We start from the raw sequence: 19,053 nt of genomic DNA on the forward strand, positions 1-19,053 counted from the left end.
TCGACAATTCAAGACCTTTGTGACAACTTCAATATGACAATTCTGAACACAGGGGAAATGACACGAATTCCTAGACCACCTGCGCAAGCAAGTGCACTGGACATATCTTTATGCTCGACATCACTACGGTTAGATTGCAAGTGGAAGGTAATATCTGATCCCCACGGTAGTGACCACTTACCAATTGTAATTGCAATCACCACTGGTTCAAGACCATCGACACCAATCAATGTTCCCTATGACCTCACACGAAACATTGATTGGAAGAGCTACGCTGCTGAGATATCCAAAACTATCGATTCAACACAGATACTTCCCCCGGAGGAAGAATATAAGTTTTTGTCCAACTCGATTCTCGATAGCGCGATTCAAACTCAGACGAAACGAGTACCCGACGTGAACACCCAAAAACGTTCTCCCAACCCGTGGTGGGACAAAGAGTGCTCAGACGTGTACGCGGAGAAAGCTGCCGCGTATAAAACTTTCCGGAACGACGGGTTAGTTGCTAGTTATCGAGTGTACGCGATATTAGAAAAGCGAATGAAAAATTTAATGAAAGCTAAGAAACGCAGTTACTGGCGCCGGTTTGTCGACGGGTTAACAAGAGAAACATCGATGAGCACTCTTTGGGGCACGGCCCGACGTATGCGAAACCGAAACAGTACTAACGAGAGCGTGGAATATTCAAACCGTTGGATATTCGATTTCGCCAAGAAGGTTTGTCCGGATTCCGCCCCGGCACAGAAAATCTACCGCGCCGCGTCGCCTTACAATACCGCGAACGAAACACCGTTTACGATGGTGGAGTTCTCACTTGCTCTCTTATCATGTAACAATAAAGCCCCGGGGCCAGATAGAATTAAATTCAACTTATTGAAGAATCTGCCAGACTCTGCCAAAAGACGCTTGTTGAATTTATTTAATAGGTTTCTTGAGGGTAACATTGTCCCACATGACTGGAGACAGGTGAGGGTCATCGCCATCCAAAAACCAGGAAAACCAGCCTCCGACCACAATTCGTATCGTCCGATCGCAATGCTGTCCTGTATCCGGAAGTTGTTCGAGAAAATGATCCTGTTTCGGCTCGACAATTGGGTCGAAACAAATGGCTTACTGTCAGATACACAATTTGGCTTCCGCAAAGGCAAAGGGACGAACGATTGCCTTGCGTTGCTCTCAACAGAAATTCAAATGGCATATGCTAACAAAGAGCAGATGGCATCAGTATTCTTGGATATTAAGGGGGCTTTCGATTCAGTTTCGATCAACATTCTTTATGAGAAGTTGCACCAGCATGGTCTTTCGCCAATTTTAAATAACTTTTTGCTAAACCTGTTGTCTGAAAAACAAATGCATTTCTCGCATGGCGATTTATCGACATCACGATTTAGCTACATGGGCCTTCCCCAGGGCTCATGTCTAAGCCCTCTCCTCTACAATTTTTACGTGAATGACATTGACGAATGTCTTGTCAATTCCTGCACGCTAAGGCAGCTTGCAGATGACGGTGTGGTCTCTATTACAGGTCCTAAAGCCGTCGACTTGCAAGGACCACTGCAAGATACCTTGGACAATTTGTCTGCATGGGCTCTCCAACTGGGTATCGAGTTCTCCACGGAGAAAACTGAGCTAGTCGTATTTTCTAGAAAGCGTGAACCAGCGCAACTACAGCTTCAATTAATGGATCAAACTATTGCTCAGGCTTCAACATTCAAATATCTCGGGGTATGGTTCGACTCTAAAGGTACCTGGGGATGTCACATTAGGTATCTGAAACAGAAGTGCCAACAAAGGATCAACTTTTTCCGTACAATAACTGGAACATGGTGGGGTGCCCATCCAGGAGACCTAATCAGGTTGTACCAAACAACGATATTATCAGTGTTGGAGTACGGATGTTTCTGCTTTCGCTCCGCTGCGAACATACACTTCATCAAACTGGAGCGAATCCAGTATCGTTGCTTGCGTATTGCCTTGGGTTGCATGCACTCGACCCATACGATGAGTCTCGAAGTGCTGGCGGGCGTTCTTCCGCTGAAAAATCGATTCTGGGACCTCTCATATCGATTGCTCATTCGATGCGATATTCTGAACCCATTGGTGATTGCAAATTGCGAAAGGCTTGTCGAGCTTAATTCTCAGACCCGATTCATGTCCTTGTACTTCGATTACATGGCACAGAACATCAATTCATCTACATATAACGTCAACCGTGCTCATCTCTTAGATACTTCTGATCCAACTGTATTTTTCGATACATCCATGAAGGAAGAGATTTGTGGAATTCCGGATCATATTCGCCCACAAGTGGTCCCAAATATTTTCTATAACAAATACCATCAAGTCGACTGCGCCAAAATGTTCTACACTGACGGATCAATTCTCGACGGGTCCACAGGCTTCGGTATCTTCAACGAAAATCTTGCTGCCTCATTCAAACTCAATGATCCTGCTTCAATTTACGTCGCAGAATTAGCTGCCATTCAGTATACTCTCGGGATCATTGACACCCTGCCCTCAGACCATTACTTCATCGTTTCGGATAGTCTCAGCTCCATTGAGGCCATCCGTGCGGCGAAGCCTGGAAAGCACTCACCGTATTTCCTGGGGAAAATACGGGAATATCTGAGTGCTTTATCTGAAAAATCTTACCAGATTACCTTGGTTTGGGTCCCGTCACATTGTTCTATTGCGGGCAATGAGAAGGCGGACTCTTTAGCCAAGGTGGGCGCATTAGAAGGCGACACTTACGAAAGACCAATTTGCTTCAACGAATTTTTCAGTATCTCTCGTCAGAGGACGCTCGATAGTTGGCAAACCTCATGGAGCAATGGGCATCTGGGACGGTGGCTACATTCCATTATCCCGAAGGTATCAACGAATGCTTGGTTTAAGGGGTTGGATGTGAACCGGGACTTTATTCGTACGATGTCAAGGATCATGTCCAACCATTACTCGTTTGACGCGCATCTCCGTCGTATAGGGCTTGCTGAAAATAATCATTGTGTTTGTGAGAACGGCTATCACGACATCGAGCATGTTGTTTGGCTGTGCGCAGAGTACTGTGTTGCCAGGTCCCAACTAATAGATTCCCTTCGGGCCCGAGGTAGATCACCCTATGTGCCAGTCCGGGACGTCCTGGCAAGCCGTGACCACCCCTATATTTTTCTTATCTATATCTTTTTGAAAACCATTGATGTCCAAGTTTAATACATTTTACCCTCTCTCATTCACAGTAGAATCTCACCAACCTATCCCTGTATCTACAATATGGCATTGCTTCACGAGTCTTCGGTGCACACTCTTCTTGATAACCGTCTATCCAGAACATCATGACATACCGCACATGCAGATGATATAGAGTGCCAATAATTATCCGAAATATCGACCCTCCCCTCGCCCCTGCGATTACAGGCTGGAAACTACAACACTACAACAAAGTGTGCATATCCGCCACAATGATCAATCAGCAAACGACGATGTCAATTACACAATATGTATCCCACTTCCTACCTTTGTCCTTTACTTACATAAGAGGGGAGCAAGCCGCCCCTAAATACGGCTTTCCCTTCCCCCACTAACATGTGACATGTAATATAAAAAAAAATGAATTATCGGCCTCGTTAAGCTACAGCATTTGGGCCTAAATAAACGTATTTTAAGAGATAAGAAACGCTTACATGCTCCTTTTTGACGGCTCTGCGTGAGATATGCTTGCAAATTGCGCATTTTCCTCGCTGTTTTCGAAGGATTTTCTAAAAATCCTTGTTTTGGTTTATTTATAGTAGTCGCACTAATTCCGAAATTTAATACGAAATACGTGCACGAATTTCCGATCAGATAGTGCAAAAATATTGTGATTTCGATCAGTAGAACGGAAGATATTCGCATTTCAAAACTGGGAAAATTTCTCAACTGAAATTTTTTAAACGGGACCCCATATTGAAACTTTAGAAGTATTCTACTTCAAAAAAATATTCCAAATTTCAAACAAATCCTGATTATTATCCCATATTCTCAAGAAATTTAAATCGTAAAACAAAGAAATTTGTATCTGAATAAAAAAAATAAAATACGTGGTTAATCTCAGGTTTTGGCTTGTTCCCCCCTCGGTAATTTAGTACTACCCATACTACCCACGCATTCCGTCGGCCCTGGAAATGAGTTTCCAAAATTGGACACTATTTTGTCAGGAAGGCGTGCCCCCACTTTGATAGCCGGCTGGAACCGCCAATGCACTCAAACGTGCTTGATGAAAACTGTTTTGAAAAATTAGATTCGCAACTGTGGACCTTGAGGCAATGCCCCAGTAAACGATTTACGAATATTAACGCGTCAATCACGTGTTAAATAACTGCAACAAGTTGAGATGAATCAAAACGGGCATTTCGTTGCGTTGACAAAATTTTTGGCTCAACCATTTCATAGCACAGCTCTAATGGAGCACTTAGATCGACTACGAAAGAAATGAATTTGATTAGATCTTTATCAATCAATCACTTCCGCCTCGATGCGTTTCCTTTGACGATTGCAATTTATCCGTGGTGAATGTTTGAAAAGCTCGCTCTCAAAGCGCAACACTCGCTCTTCCAGACTGTACCACCGTGTGATATGCTTTGCTCAGTTGAGTATTATGGTTAGTGTAATGCATATTCAACGTGTGCGGCGCCCACCACCCATTCGTAGAAAAATAGTATGTATAAGCATAGATATATGTGGATACAAATGAAAAGCCTCGTAGCGTATGCTCCGTAGCTCTCTCAGTTGATCGCAGTCATCATCGTCATCGTCATCATCATCATCAGAAGCAGCAGCAACAGCAGCAGGCTTGTCTCGTCTATCGTACGTCAGTCGGATCGGGGGCTCTCTCCCAGTTCGGCGTCTCACTTCAATCTCATTCAAGGTTTGCCGTTCGAAGCGAGCAGTTCGGATTTTTTGCAGCGCGCGACAGGTCATTTTTCTTTTTGTAACATAACTCTTGTTGTTGTTGTTGTTGTTCCGTACCAGTATGATAATCAGCAGCATCAGCTATCTCGTTCATTTGCACACATTTCAATTTGCCAGCCGCTTGTAGAGCAGTTTTGATTTCGGGACAAGCAGACCGCACTTGATCCAACAACCGTGTGCGAACGAGACAGAACGATAGAGTGTGCGCCAGAAAGGGTGCGAGACAGAGAGAAAAGACAAAACGAAGGGAATTCCGTGAGTGTCCTTACTGCTGTTGCTTCTGCGTTAATTTTCTCGCCTGTGAGTCGTTCGGTGATTGAGTTTTTTTGTGTATTGCCCTAAATCCGGGGCGTCAAGAAGCAAGCTAAAGGACGACGGCAGTTGGATAGTTGATTAGGGACAGAAGAAAAATTGTTGGCAATGTGCTTATGCAAATGGAAGCAAGTAATTGTTGCTCGAGCGTGAAAATCTAAATTTTATTACAAGTGGAAAAACAAGTGTGACATGATGCAAAAATCAAAAAGAAGCAGCAGCGCTTAGACGTCGCGAATTGGGGGATGTGATCGTCTGCCCGCGCCAGCCGTGTGCCTGCGTGAGTGTGTTTGTGTGCGACAAGGGGGGTTTTTCGTCGTTCCAAACGAAAGCCCATTATCATCGGCGCACCAAACAGCAGCAGCAGCAACAGCAAGACGAAGCAAGCTGTAATACAACACCGCGTGCAAAAAAGGCTGAGACGACGTTCCGTGTGTACGTGGATTTTCTTTGCGTTGTTTTTATTTCGTACATTCATTCGCTGCTCTTTCCTGGTGCTTCCAGCAAAGCCAACCAACCGACCGACCGATCAGCCAACCGACCAACCAACCAACCAACAAACATCATCGTCATAATCAATTCGACGGATTCGCGGTCGGACGGTGTGTTTTGGTTCTGTCTTTTGCTGCCTGCTTCGTGCTGTGCTTGTAGTGAATGCCACCACTTGTTTACGTTCGCTGAGAGTGCAAAAAAAAAGTAAATAAACCAAAAAGAAGCAAGAATGTGCCCGTTCGTATAGTGAAGAAAAAGAAAAAAAAATCAGTAAATGGCATAATAGCAGCCAAACAGCAAAGAACCCACCTTGTCGGTCAGCCAGCAAGCAGCGGTCACTCGCATGTACGCGCCGCACAGATCCAACCAACCCACCAGCAGCGTATGGATAGTGCGTACGGAGTCAGAGGAAGGTCAGAAGGAATTACATACCTACTTCGCAGAGCCGAACCGGAAGACGAAACATATCGTTCGCTTTTTTTTTTTTTTCTTTCCACCCCTGTATGAAAAACGATTACTAGTGAAACAGTTTTGAGCGTGTTTAATTCGAAATTCTAAATATCTATAGCAGTGCGATGGCCCGCAGGAAGGGAGCTACCAAAACAAGTAAGTGTCTTCGACTTTGACGAATATATTATTTTATTTTTTTTTTGTTTTTGTCATTTGGTATACTATTATTCACATCGAATCGATTACAAGGATGGAGAAGGCCAAGGAAAGGGTCAAGACCATTCTGGCGGGCCTTTGAACGATCGTGCGTAATTCGAAGCGAAAACTAAATAATGTTTGCTGACTTATGTGTGTGTGTGCTAGATTGTGTTTTTTTTCATAGATACATTTTTAGTGTACTAAGCTCAATGTTCTACGATGAATTACACATTGTATATACATAAATACATAAGTTTGTATTTTTATATGCCCCGAATATTTTCAAGATTCAGGTCCCCAAACCGCTTTACTAGATAACCGCAAAAACCTGAAAAATTATGGGATTCTTTGAATTTCAAGATTCTAAACTTATAATTACTCTCGTTAGTACGATCGGTACAATCGCAGTAACTTCCTTGACCTGATTAAAGTTATCCTGTGCAAGAAAATTACAAATTACGATCCGTGTTTTCTTCTATTATTTTGTTAACTTTGACAAAAGGCACAAAAAGTCCTACGCGTTTCAAAATGATTTCTGTGAATTTGCAAAAGCTGCAAATTAGAGTAGTCTTGCGAATTCCATCAAAGTTTTTGAACTTTAAGTAAGTCAGACATCTGTAAAGTTAAGAAAAGTTGTATCATTTCCACATATTACAAAAAATAGGTATAAATAATAGGAACCTAAATGTAACTCAATGAATGGAATTTGGCCACTAGTCAACGGCATGACAATCGTAGAATTCTCTGACCTATAGATTTTCTGAAAAAATCACAAATCACTTCGATGGTAGAGTAGTGGGTATAGGACAAAGTCCCCTTTGGATATGATAAGCAACAGAAAAAAAATTATTCTTTGTCTGTTCATTGTTGATAGAACGATCTAGAGACTGGAATCTGGGTAAATTCTCATAGATTGATCTTAGTAGGATGATTCCTGATTTTTCATTTTGTCAGTAATAAGTAACTTATGAATTAAATTTGACCTTCAAAGAGCTAGTAACATCAACACGTACTTCATTAAATTAGTATATACCCAACAATTTATTGTACGGGTTGGTCTTGGGTCTGTGGCCTTCGACTGGCATAATTCATATTGATTAGCGCGGATATCTTGATAGCTGGCCGGTAAATGTTTCTACTTACTAGTGATACTCTTGAGTGAAGGGGCATGTTGGGCGTACTATTTATCGATTTTTCGATTTTGTATGCGCTGTCTGGTTCAGGAAAAGGGCCCAGCATTAGCACCTAAGAGAATGCTGATGGATGTAGTTGAATATTTCGCTCGATCAATCACTTTCACTGCTGGAAGTGACGAGTCGCTGCCTCAGATCGGTATGATTTGTTTGAGCCGAAGGCTTTGCTGTTGGGTTTGATCGATGGATTCGTTGTGCTTTACCAACCTGCCGATGTCAGCATTTTCATGCACTTGCTACAGCTAAATAAATGAAGTTCATGGGTCGCCGCCGTTTTCCATTGAGTGTTGAGCGCAGAATGTATCTCAATTTCTTGCACTCGATAGTCTGTCTTCTTCAACAATTATGCTTCATGGCCGAGGGATCATCGGGGATTTGTTCAGAACAATTTTTGTGGGCTTTCGTAGTCTACGGGACTTTTGGCTCACATCGTAAACCATAGAAAGTCTTAATCGTAACCACAATACGTCTTTTCATTTCGCTGCTAACATCGTCAGCAATCACAATGTCACTAGTGTTCCAAAATATATGAAATCGTCGACATGCTCATATCGTAAGTACCCCATCCACTTCCACTTCGGAAGTAACACCGTTCGGTCTGCCTCGCTCTTAACCAGCTACCGCGCACTTTGTCTGGTTAGAGTTTATAGCCAGTCGGATTCTCGCTGTCTTTATTTTAAAAGACACAAATGCCTCTTCGATTGCTCTGCGATCAACGCCAATGCAATCCATGTCGTCCGCGTAGTTATGAAGCTTGTGAGATCTGATGATAGTTCCATTGCTTTGCACATCGTATCTGCGTATTGTACCTTCGGGCGCTATATTGAACAATAGATTAGAGACTGCATCGTCTCGCTTCCATCCACCTAAAGTCAAAAAAGAGCCGCATATCTCTCAGGTTATTTTAACGCTTGATACGATTCAACTTAATTAACTTCATCCGTTTTTTCGGAAAGCCGTATTGTCTGACAAAGTTTCGCTGAATTATAGGCCGCCTTCAACTCCACAAACAGATAGTGCGTCCACAAGTTGTATTTCCGAAATTGATCCAGGATTTGTCACTGGGTAACCATTTGGTTCGGCGTTGATCGTCATTCTCGAAGCCCACTTTGGTATTCGCCGACAAAGAATACAGTCAACGGACATAGTCTGCTAACAGAACACTGGAGTGTACCTTAAGGGGACCTTCTGGATTCGGCAGAAAATCTAGCAATATTTCAGAATTTTATGTGGAAAAATGAAAAGACATACGAATTATTGCTTTTGATCTTTTATTCTTTATTTATCGATAATTAAAAAATATTTTTTTTTCGAAAATGCAACATATTTACGAAGATTCATATTCGGAATATTCTGATCCACTTGTTTCTCAGCTATCACAAAATATACGTATTATAAATATATATTATATACGTACAAAACATCGCATGTGGTCTCGAACACCGCGTACTTCCCAATACAGAATTTCGTGTGTGATGAAACTGTATTTTATCTTATAGATAGGTAGTGAAATTTTTCGCTTGTAGAATACTAAAGAAACTTATTTTATGGAATTGAATTGGCATACGCCTTTTATTCGACCACTTTGATCATTTTCTCTTTGCTTGGTTAGCCGCCAAGGATGGAGCTAAGCCCATTGTCCAGTAGGATCGATAGAGGCAAACAGGACATACACTCAGGTTTTTTTTACGCGGGGGATACGAGCCGCGTAAATGAAAACCGCGTAAATTTCAAAATCCGCGTAAATGAAAACCGCGTAAATTTCAAAATCCGCGTAAAAAAAACTTGAGTGTACTTTTTTTAGTTAAATATCAATTCAAAATCATGTGTGAAGTGTTTGGAGTTGGACATATAAACTGAAGTTTGTTTGCACGAGGGATTTGCACTACTTTCGAATTTAACGAATTTAATTTTTCACAAACGTTTTCGACAACTAACATCGAAAGTCGCTATCTTTGGTTACAAAAACGATCTTTGGCATCTACTCGTCAAACCAATTATGAAAATATCTATATTGGTGGAATTATAGAGAATTCTGAATTTGCCATCTAGAATTTCAAAATGGCGGTAGATTCCATAAGAAATTTTCAAGGTGTGTCTTTACCACTTACACAGAAATTTTCTAAATCTTTTTCATTCAAAAGGACCTCGTGTGAAAACTGTGTTAATTGCGAAATCCTTGCAATAAACTCCAAAAAATTATTTGTTTTACATTCTAAACGACAGGTTGAAATTCGTGCAAAAAATATTCCAAAATCGTAAAGTATTTTGCATTAAAAAGGACTAGTTTCGTAAAAAACGCTCCACCACAACCGACCTGATGTGCTAGGTTTGAACTGTTGAGAAAATTCCAGAAGCGTCTGCAAATGAAAGCTATTTACGTAGATTTATCGAAAAAGTTTCCCATCGTTTATCTGTCGAAAAAATATAACGTATCGGATTACCGGATCGGCTGACGCAGTAACTCTGAAGTTGAAGTGCTTTTGTTCGGTTTGAAGACGCGATATCTACATTTTTCGACATCTATTCGGGTGTGCCACAAGGGAGTTATTTAGGAACACTGATATTCGTGTTATTCATCAACAACCTCTAAAAACTACTCAAGTCTTTTAATTTTCAAGGTCTCTTTGAGTGATAACCTCGCCCTTGGATTGCTGTGAACGTCCGATATCGACCTAATCACGGAGTGGTGTGAAATCAACGGGAATATGTGAATGGCCACACGGTTACAAAATCCAGTGTTGTACACGCGAAGTCACAAGCACGGGAGCACACGCGACAAACACGTTAACATACGAACGCTTAAGCCTTTCGCGATCAACAACGCACACCTACGCCCGCGATCGCGCAAACTTGATAACACTCCGGTAATAATCGTTGTAGCACTTACGAAGTTTCAATCGCGGTCTCAAATGCGAACCTACAAACGTCCGTGTTTGCGCGATCATAAATCGGTCACGTCCGGACATCATTACCCTTCGTTTTAGCAACTTAGGTCTATACAGTCAGTTGGACCAATCAAAAAAATAAAGTTCATATCCACTAGACAACACCTTCCATGGCGACATGACCGGGAACTCTAGTGATATGGAAGAACTCACTTTCTTCTAGCGTCTGAACCGTACAACAAAAATTAAGTATTAGATTCACGGTTCGCGCGCGATCATCCAAGAGCACACGCAAATACGCGAAAGGCATAGAATTTATACACGCGAAGTTACATACACGTTAGCACACGCTACACGTTAACGTACAAATGCTCGAGCCCTTCACGATGATACATCGCGAAGTCACGGCCCGCTGCAATTGGCCTTAAGCAGCACACACAAACTAGAATAAACAGACGATTCTCAAGGACATAGTTCACTGTCTTTTGTCTGTTTTTAGTTTGTAGTCCTCAAAATCATACAAACATTCAAAAGGATTGTAATACATAAATGCGCAGAATTTTTTGGGTTTTTTAATACCTTTTTGCAAGAAATGAGAAACCGGCTGACCACAAAATATGACCATCGTCAATTCGAATGAAACTTTGAAGTTGTGTTCGGTTTATGAATCTCCATTATTTTCTCTGACAATTGCAATATTTTGATGCAAGAGCAATTTTTCAAAAGGGCGAAAGATAGTAGGCGAGGTCTCCTTCGAGACAGTTGTGTTTTTCCGTCAGTTTTTTTTTCTCTGCACCATATTTCTGCAGTTTTAGAAGATTTATTAGTTGGACCACTTCCGAAGAATTCTCGATGGTGGAACACTGAGTGCTTTACGGTGAATAGCTAGATTAGTGTTCCCGGAACGATTTTGGCGTCATTGTGTTGCTCGTGCGAGCGGAACCTTCTCCCGGCCTACCGCTGCTCGTTGTGTTCGGAAGTGATCTCAGCGTTTATCGTAAAGGAGACTAGAAAGTTATTCGAGCAGATTCGACGTGCTGGTGCTTGATACGAACACCGGCGGGCCACTGCAGTGCGGGCAGTGAGCTGTTCGCTTCATCGGTCATCGTACAATGAGAGCGAAATCAGACGCCACTGATAGCTCCAGATGTGGCTGCAATATATATCGCGGCTAACAAGATCCAGCAGCAAAACTGACACTTCATCATCGTCACAAGAAGCGAAACATCAATCCACAACGTACGCCGACAGGACCATAATGCAGTGTGATGTATCTGCAATTACCGGGTGAGAGCGTTCTGATTATATTGTTTATACTTTCAATTGGTTATGTATTTTTTTCTATAGTGGTAGTGATTTTACTCTTTCTAAATATTGGATTACTTTTCATTTTCACTATCTGAAGTATATCCATAAGATTCCTTATATGCATTTAATCCATGATATTTATTTATTTTAATATTTGGGCAGGGAGGGTACGTCAAGGTATTATAAGATTATTGTCTCTTGTTAGAAGATAACAATATCTGTGCTTACTTCCTAATTCTTCGGAATTATGTAGTTATTGTTAACATTATTATCTGATACGGCACGATAAGTTTGAGAGCGAGTAAAGGCGATTTAACCTAGGCTTATTAGCCAAGGCAAGGTGTAAATACCTCTGCCCCATCCCAAAGGACAAAAGGAGTGACATTAACCTTCTTAGCCAAGTCACTCCCAACGATTTATTGTATTCCCCTGAAACGGTCGGTACGGTTGTCCTCGTTTCTTCCTCCTTTAAGATTCGAAACAATTCGTTAATAAAATTATTCACTAAATGAATAATTTAATTGCCGTCTAATTTTGAAACATCTTCATACCCAACTCTGCACAGTAGGCCTGGCCGTTTTAATATTTGCGACATATGAAAATATGCTTCAAATAATAATATTGACAAGAAAAACACTACAGACTAACTGCAGTGTTTTCCAGGATGTTTTTCAATACTGGCTGTGTAAGGGTTAGAATAGAATAGAATAGAACAATAGCAATTTTTCAAAAGGGCGTAAACATTTCTACGTACATCGATTTAAATTTTTTTTCGTTCGATTACTGTATTTTATACAGCAGAACTTTCTGAGAACGAGATTCAGGGAATGAATATTTATGTACGAAAAATATATACACTGAAAAAAATGTTGTCATTTTTCACAAAAACAAAAAATGTGTTAAAAATGTAAATTGCAAAAAACTCATTTTTTAATTTTTTATATTCTAGAAACAAATACTTAAAGGGAAAAGAAATATTTTGAATGTGATTGTATGATGGAGAACTTATCGGTAAAAAAGTTTTTTTTACAATAACTTTGTACATGTTTATGCATGTTAATTGAAATACAAAACTGTAATTTTATTACAGAATATGATTCTTAGTCTTATTTTAAATCAAAATGTATTTAACAAAAATCTTCCAAAATGCAATAGTTTTCGAGATATTTGGAATTTTGTTCCAACAAAGACAGTTAATTCATGTGATTATACCCTTTTTAAAAGTTATTCGCGATACCCTATCATAAAATGTCAAAAATCTAATATTTATCGTTTTAAAGACGTAAAAGAAACTTTTTCAGTGTATTTGGATCATGGAGAAACTTTCAATAAAAAAGTTTTCCTAACAACAACTTTTGACATATTTTTATAATTCATACTATTTGCAGTCAAAAATACAATTTTCTTTTTGAATATGATTTTAAACGCTATTTATAATCAAAATGATAATAAAAAAGTTCCGAAATGTAGTAGTTCTCGAGATATTTCAAATTTCGTTTTAACAACACAATTCTTTTGTTTTCTTACGACCTTTTCAGAAATTATTGGCGTCTCCATCAACATTAATAAGTTTTTCAAAGGGCCCATAACATTTCCTGTAATTTTCTGTTTGAAATCAAGGTGATATTGTAAACCATTTGAAAGCAATCAAAATCAAAATATGATCGAACTATTTAGTTTAGTCATAAGACCCTATGGTTGAATAGTATTTTGATTGTTTTCGAATAGCTTTCAAATGGTTTACAATATCACCTTGATGTCAAAGAGAAAGTTACAGGAAATGTTATGGGCCTTTTGAAAAAGTTATTATTGTTGAAGGAGAAACGCGAATAATTTCTGAAAAAGTCGTAATAAAACAAAAGAATTATGTTGTTGAAACAAAATTTGAAATATCTCGAGAGCTACTACATTTGAGAATTTTTTTGTTATGAGCATTTTGATTTAAAATAGCGTTTAGAATCATTTTCAAAAACAAAATTGTATTTTTGACTGCAAATAGTATGAATCATAAAAATATGTCAAACGTTGTTGTTAGGAATTTTTGAAGTAGAATACTTCTAACGTTTCAATATGGGGTCCCGTTTCAAAAATTTCAGTTGAGAAATTTTCCCAGGTTTGAAATGCGAGTATCTTCCGTTCTACTGGACGAAATCGCAATATTTTTGCACTATCTGATCGGAAATTTGTGCACGTATTTCGTATTAAATTTCGGAATTACTGCGACTACTATAAATAAACCAAAACAAGGATTTTCAGAAAATCCTTCGGAAACAGCGAGGAAAATGCGCAATTTGCCAGCATATCCCACGCAGAGCCGTCAAAAAGGAGCATGTAAGCGTTTCATTACATACGGGAATGTTATATATACAGGTCACACGAGCTTGTTTTGTATCAGTGGGTGCTCGCTTACCACACGAGCAACATGCTCGTCCGGACGGTACAATGAGCGGTATCATGTTTGCGTTCCCGTACCAAGCGTCATCGCAAGGTTCGTCGTGATAAAATCCAGGGAATCACCAAATTCGGCGTCTGGCTCGTCGTGGTGGTGTAAAATGCATCTCCAATTTAATCTACGAATGCTGATGGTGTGCAGAAAAATGTCATCCGAGATGCCGTGACCTACACTGAACACGCCAAGCGCAAAACCGCAATGAATGTCGTCTATACTCTGAAGCGGCAGGGACGCACTTTGTATGGATTTGGAAGTTGAAAAGGTAGAACTCACTTGTATCATTATAAAAAAGGCCCTTTTCAGGGCCACCAAAACCATTTCAAAGAATAAGTTTGCATTTTCTGTTTCATGGACTGTTTCTCCCTGGAGAGCAATTTGGGTTAAACCCTAAATTATGATTTATTTCAGTACGTAAATTGCAAATATGGTCAGAAACAAACTGGAGTGAAGTGGAAAACATTTTTACTAGGCGCATTCAAAAAAGGTTCCAATTCTCAAACATTTTACCAAGGTGCCGTATTACATTACTCTCTTTACCCTGAGTGTTCGATAATCTCCGTAGTGGAAACACAATTTCAATTTTGTTCTTTATCAAAAATATGTGGTCGACCAACGAAGGGGTGGAGCTTCGAAGAACACATATTGAGGACAACACAAAAAAGGACGAGCTTACATTGTGCTGTAGTCAGGTATAAAAACTCAGCATGCTGTTGCTCACGCTCAGTTCGTTTCCAGCATCAGCATGCAGCAGTTCGTTTGCAGCATCTCCCGCAAAATTCAAACCGCCGTCCGTTTGCTGCTGTCAGAAGAGTTGGCCAAGCACGCCGTCTTCGATGGCACCAAAACTGTTACCATATACACCAGCACCAAGTAAATTTCGAACACTGCCCAAAGAAAAGGCCCTTTTCAGGGCCATCAATTTATCGACAAAGAATGAAATTGAAGTTTTGTTATTACAAGCATCAGCTTGTCAAGAGCGTTGGATGGCAAGTGAGCCACTTGTGAACAATACCGTCGCTTTCACGAGAATGGCACAAAATCAAAAGTTATTTGTGATTTATAGACATTTTAGTGTAATGATTCAATTTACAAAAATCGAACGTTTTCTAACGTTTCGATATAGGTGCTCCGTTTCAAAATTTTCGGCCAGAATGCTGCCTGTTTTTTCAAACGTGAAAATCTGCTGTTGTATTGAATGAAAACCTTCGATTTTTGCGCTGATTGGAAATAGTTGTGACTAATTCTGTAGAATGTACAATTACTGAAATAACGGATTTTGTGAAAGCAGTGGTTGGTCCGTACAATTCGATTCCAAGCGAGCCAGACTAGTTTTCGTTGGAAGGTCCACCTCTGACAATAGAAGTAAACTATTTTATTTTGAATTCAACTACAACTTCCTTGAAAACAGCACAGCTAAAAAACTTTTGGGAAAAACGCGCAAACCTAAATTTTCCACTATAATGGAAACTGCCTGTGCCCAGCCGCACTGCATCATCAAGATTGATAGTAATTCAAGCCGGGAGGAAAGAGGTTGTAAGGCAATGGAAAACGAAAATTTCATTTATACAGTGCGATGCATTCGTTTAGCCGCACTTATGAAAAATATCCCAACTTTTTTGGTTCAGTTCAAACCTAGATATGGATAGTGTGAGTGTATTAGTGACATCTCGTATTGCGTATATAAGTTCTACATTATACTGTTTTTATTGTTGACGGTGGTAATTTGGCTTTTAAGCTAATTTTGTCAATTTGGATCGTTGCAAACGTTTAGACGCAGGTTTAATTTCAAGTGATTTTACAACATAAAGTCGTTTGTATCCACTCCTGGAGGATTATTCACTTGGCAGTTAGTCTTGTAAATAGTTAACGTGGAACATTGAACAATTATATTGTTTTTTCAGATATGGGTAAAGCAAAACGGTTGGACGAAGTGGAAATAGGCCAAATTCGCGTTCTGAAGAGTCTAAATCTTTCTAATCGCGAAATTGCTCGGAAAATCGACAGATCCGAGAAAGTTGTGCGAAATTTTCTCAAAAATCCCCAAAAGTACAGGGTTAAGCCGCGTGCTAAGGGAAACGCTAAATTGTCGGCCAGGCAAAAAGGTCAAATTCGTCACGAAGCTACGCAAAATCGTTTAAACTGCCGTCAAATTATAAACAAACTTGATCTTCCAGTGCATAAATCCACTATTAGTCGGGTTATCAATAGCACACCGAGCATCAAATGGATGAAACCCAAGGCGAAACCCAGGCTGACATTCCAACACAAGGTAAATCGTCTGCGGTTTGCACAGGAGCATATGCACTGGACCGATGAGTGGCGCCAAGTAATTTTTTCAGACGAGAAAAAATTCAATTTCGATGGCCCTGACTGCTACAGCCATTATTGGTATGATTTAAAGGATAAATCAATCACTCGTTCTAGGCGAAATTTTGGAGGTGGCACGGTAATGGTATGGGGAGGATTTTCTTTTGACCATAAGCTACCCATCTGCTGGATTACTACAAGAATGAATTCCAGCAGCTATTGTGAGCTACTGGAAGATGTTTTGGTGCCCCACTTAGATAATTACTCTGATGAAAAGATTATTTTCCAGCAGGACAACGCATCTATTCACGTATCACGTCAAACCAAAGCATGGTTTAATGAGAAAGAAATCACCGTCCTTGATTGGCCAGCATGCAGTCCGGATTGCAATCCAATTGAGAATCTTTGGGGCATATTAGCTTCAAAAGTTTATCAAAACGGGCGCCAGTTCAACTCTACAAAGGACCTCAAAAATTGTATACGGGAACACTGGGAACAAATCGATCCACGAACTATCCGAAACCTCGTTAACTCAATGCCCAACAGAATTTTCGAAATCATTAAGAGTAAAGGAGGAGCTACCAAATATTAAATTTCCGGTGGAAATATAACAAATTTTCTAATTCCGATCCGATCCGATGTGCGGCTAAACGAATGCAGCTGGGAATTTACGATTTTTTTCATTATAATTTTTCTGCGTGAACTATTTTTGAAGAAATTGGAATTTTTGTTTTTGTTTAGTAATGAGAAATAGAACTAAATTATATTCTATGACATTCTACTTGTTTCTGTTTGAAATAAATTCGAAAGACGAGTGCGGCTAAACGAACGCGTCGCACTGTATCTTACTGGAATATAATTGGCTGGTCCTGAAAAGAACTTGTTGGTTTGTGGTTTATATTGGGTCACAATTTAGGCCTGCTCGATTGCTGATAGCTGTGAATTTCTCGCAGGGCGACAGTTTCTGTTCAGTAGTGATGAGGCTTCCTAACGCCAACCGTGACTGGGGCACTTTTTCACGGCCTTCGTTGCTTACTGCTTGCGGGGAGGCTTTCCTCCGGTGGACTTACGAGCGGTATGTTTGGTACGGGCCATTTATCAACAAAGAATCGAATTGACATTTTGTTATTACAAGCATCCGAAAGTAGCTTGCCAAGAGCGTTCGATGGCAAGTGAGCTACTTGTGAACAATATAGTAGATTTCACGTAGAATGACACAAAATAAAAAGTTATCATTTGTGTGTTTGTTTACAGTTTCGTGTTTACTAGGCGCATTCAAAAACGGTTTCAATTCTCAAACATTTTACCAAAGTGCCGTATTACATTACTCTTTTTACCGTGAGTGTTCGATAACCTCTGTATTGGAAACACAATTTCAATTTTGTTCTTTATCAAAAATATGTGGTCGACCAACAAAGGGGTGGAGCTACGAAGAACACATATTGAGGACAACACAAAAAAGGACGAGCTTACATTGTGCTGTAGTCAGGTATAAAAACTCAGCATGCTGCTGTTCACGATCAGTTCGTTTGCAGCATCAGCATGCAGCAGTTTGTTTGCAGCATCTCCCGCAAAATTCAAACCGCAGTCCGTTTGCTGCTGTCAGAAGAGTTGGCCAAGCACGCCGTCTTCGATGGCACCAAGTAAATTTCGAACACTGCCCAAAGAAAAGTCCCTTTTCAGGGCCATCAATTTATCGACAAAGAATCGAATTGAAATTTTATTACAAGCATCAGAAAGTGGCTTGCCAAGAGCGTTGGATGGTAAGTGAGCCACTTGTGAACAATATCGTCGCTTTCAAGTCGAATGGCACAAAATAAAAAAGTTATTTGTGTGATTTGTAGACAGGTTAGTGTAATGATTCAATTTACAAAAATGTAGAATGTTCAATTACTGAAAATAACAGTTTTTGTGAAAGCAGTGGTTGGTCCATACAATTCGATTCCAAGCGAGCCAGACTAGTTTTCGTTGGAAGGTGCATCTCTGACAATAAAAATAAACTATTTTATTTTGAATTCAACTACAACTTCTTTGAAAACAACACAGCTAAAAACTTTTGGGAAAAACGCGCAAACCTAAATTTTCCACCATAATAAAAACTAGTGCCCCCGCCGCACAGCATCATCAAGATTGATAGTTATTCAAGCCGGGAGGAAAGGGAGAGGGAGGTTGTAAGGCAATGGAAAATTTCATTTATAATAATAATACTTTATAATTGGCTGGTTCTGAAAACAACTTGTTGGTTTGTGGTTTATTTTGGGTCACAATTTAGGCCCGCTCGATTTCTGATAGCTGTGAATTTTTCGCAGGGCGACTGTTTCTGTTCGGTAGCGATGAGGCTCTTAACGCCAACCGTGACTGGGGCACTTTTACACGACCTTCGTTGCCAACCAGCCCCCTGTCAAGGACGACGTCTCTGTACAGCCAGCATCACTGCCATGAAAGGCAAAACATTGATTTTGAACCGAATGATTAGAAGCTGTATTTAGTTACAAAATGTCGATTA

General features: G+C 40.1%; 1 protein-coding gene across 2 annotated transcripts in view; it reads left to right on the forward strand.

Moving 5' to 3' along the window:
- The first annotated feature begins 4,914 nt into the window (after positions 1-4,914).
- The window catches only part of LOC131693138 (uncharacterized), a 128,149-nt gene continuing 114,010 nt past the window's right edge, over positions 4,915-19,053 (forward strand). For both annotated transcript variants that reach the window (XR_009306159.1, XM_058980716.1), the window contains exon 1: positions 4,915-6,357. Coding sequence is in view for 1 of the 2 variants with exons in the window: in XM_058980716.1 (XP_058836699.1) it covers positions 6,327-6,357 (31 nt within the window). In the remaining variant the exon portion in view is untranslated. The remainder of the gene's footprint in view (positions 6,358-19,053) is intronic.

This window comes from Topomyia yanbarensis, chromosome 3 (assembly GCF_030247195.1).
Source record: "Topomyia yanbarensis strain Yona2022 chromosome 3, ASM3024719v1, whole genome shotgun sequence".
Lineage (NCBI taxonomy): Eukaryota > Metazoa > Arthropoda > Insecta > Diptera > Culicidae > Topomyia > Topomyia yanbarensis.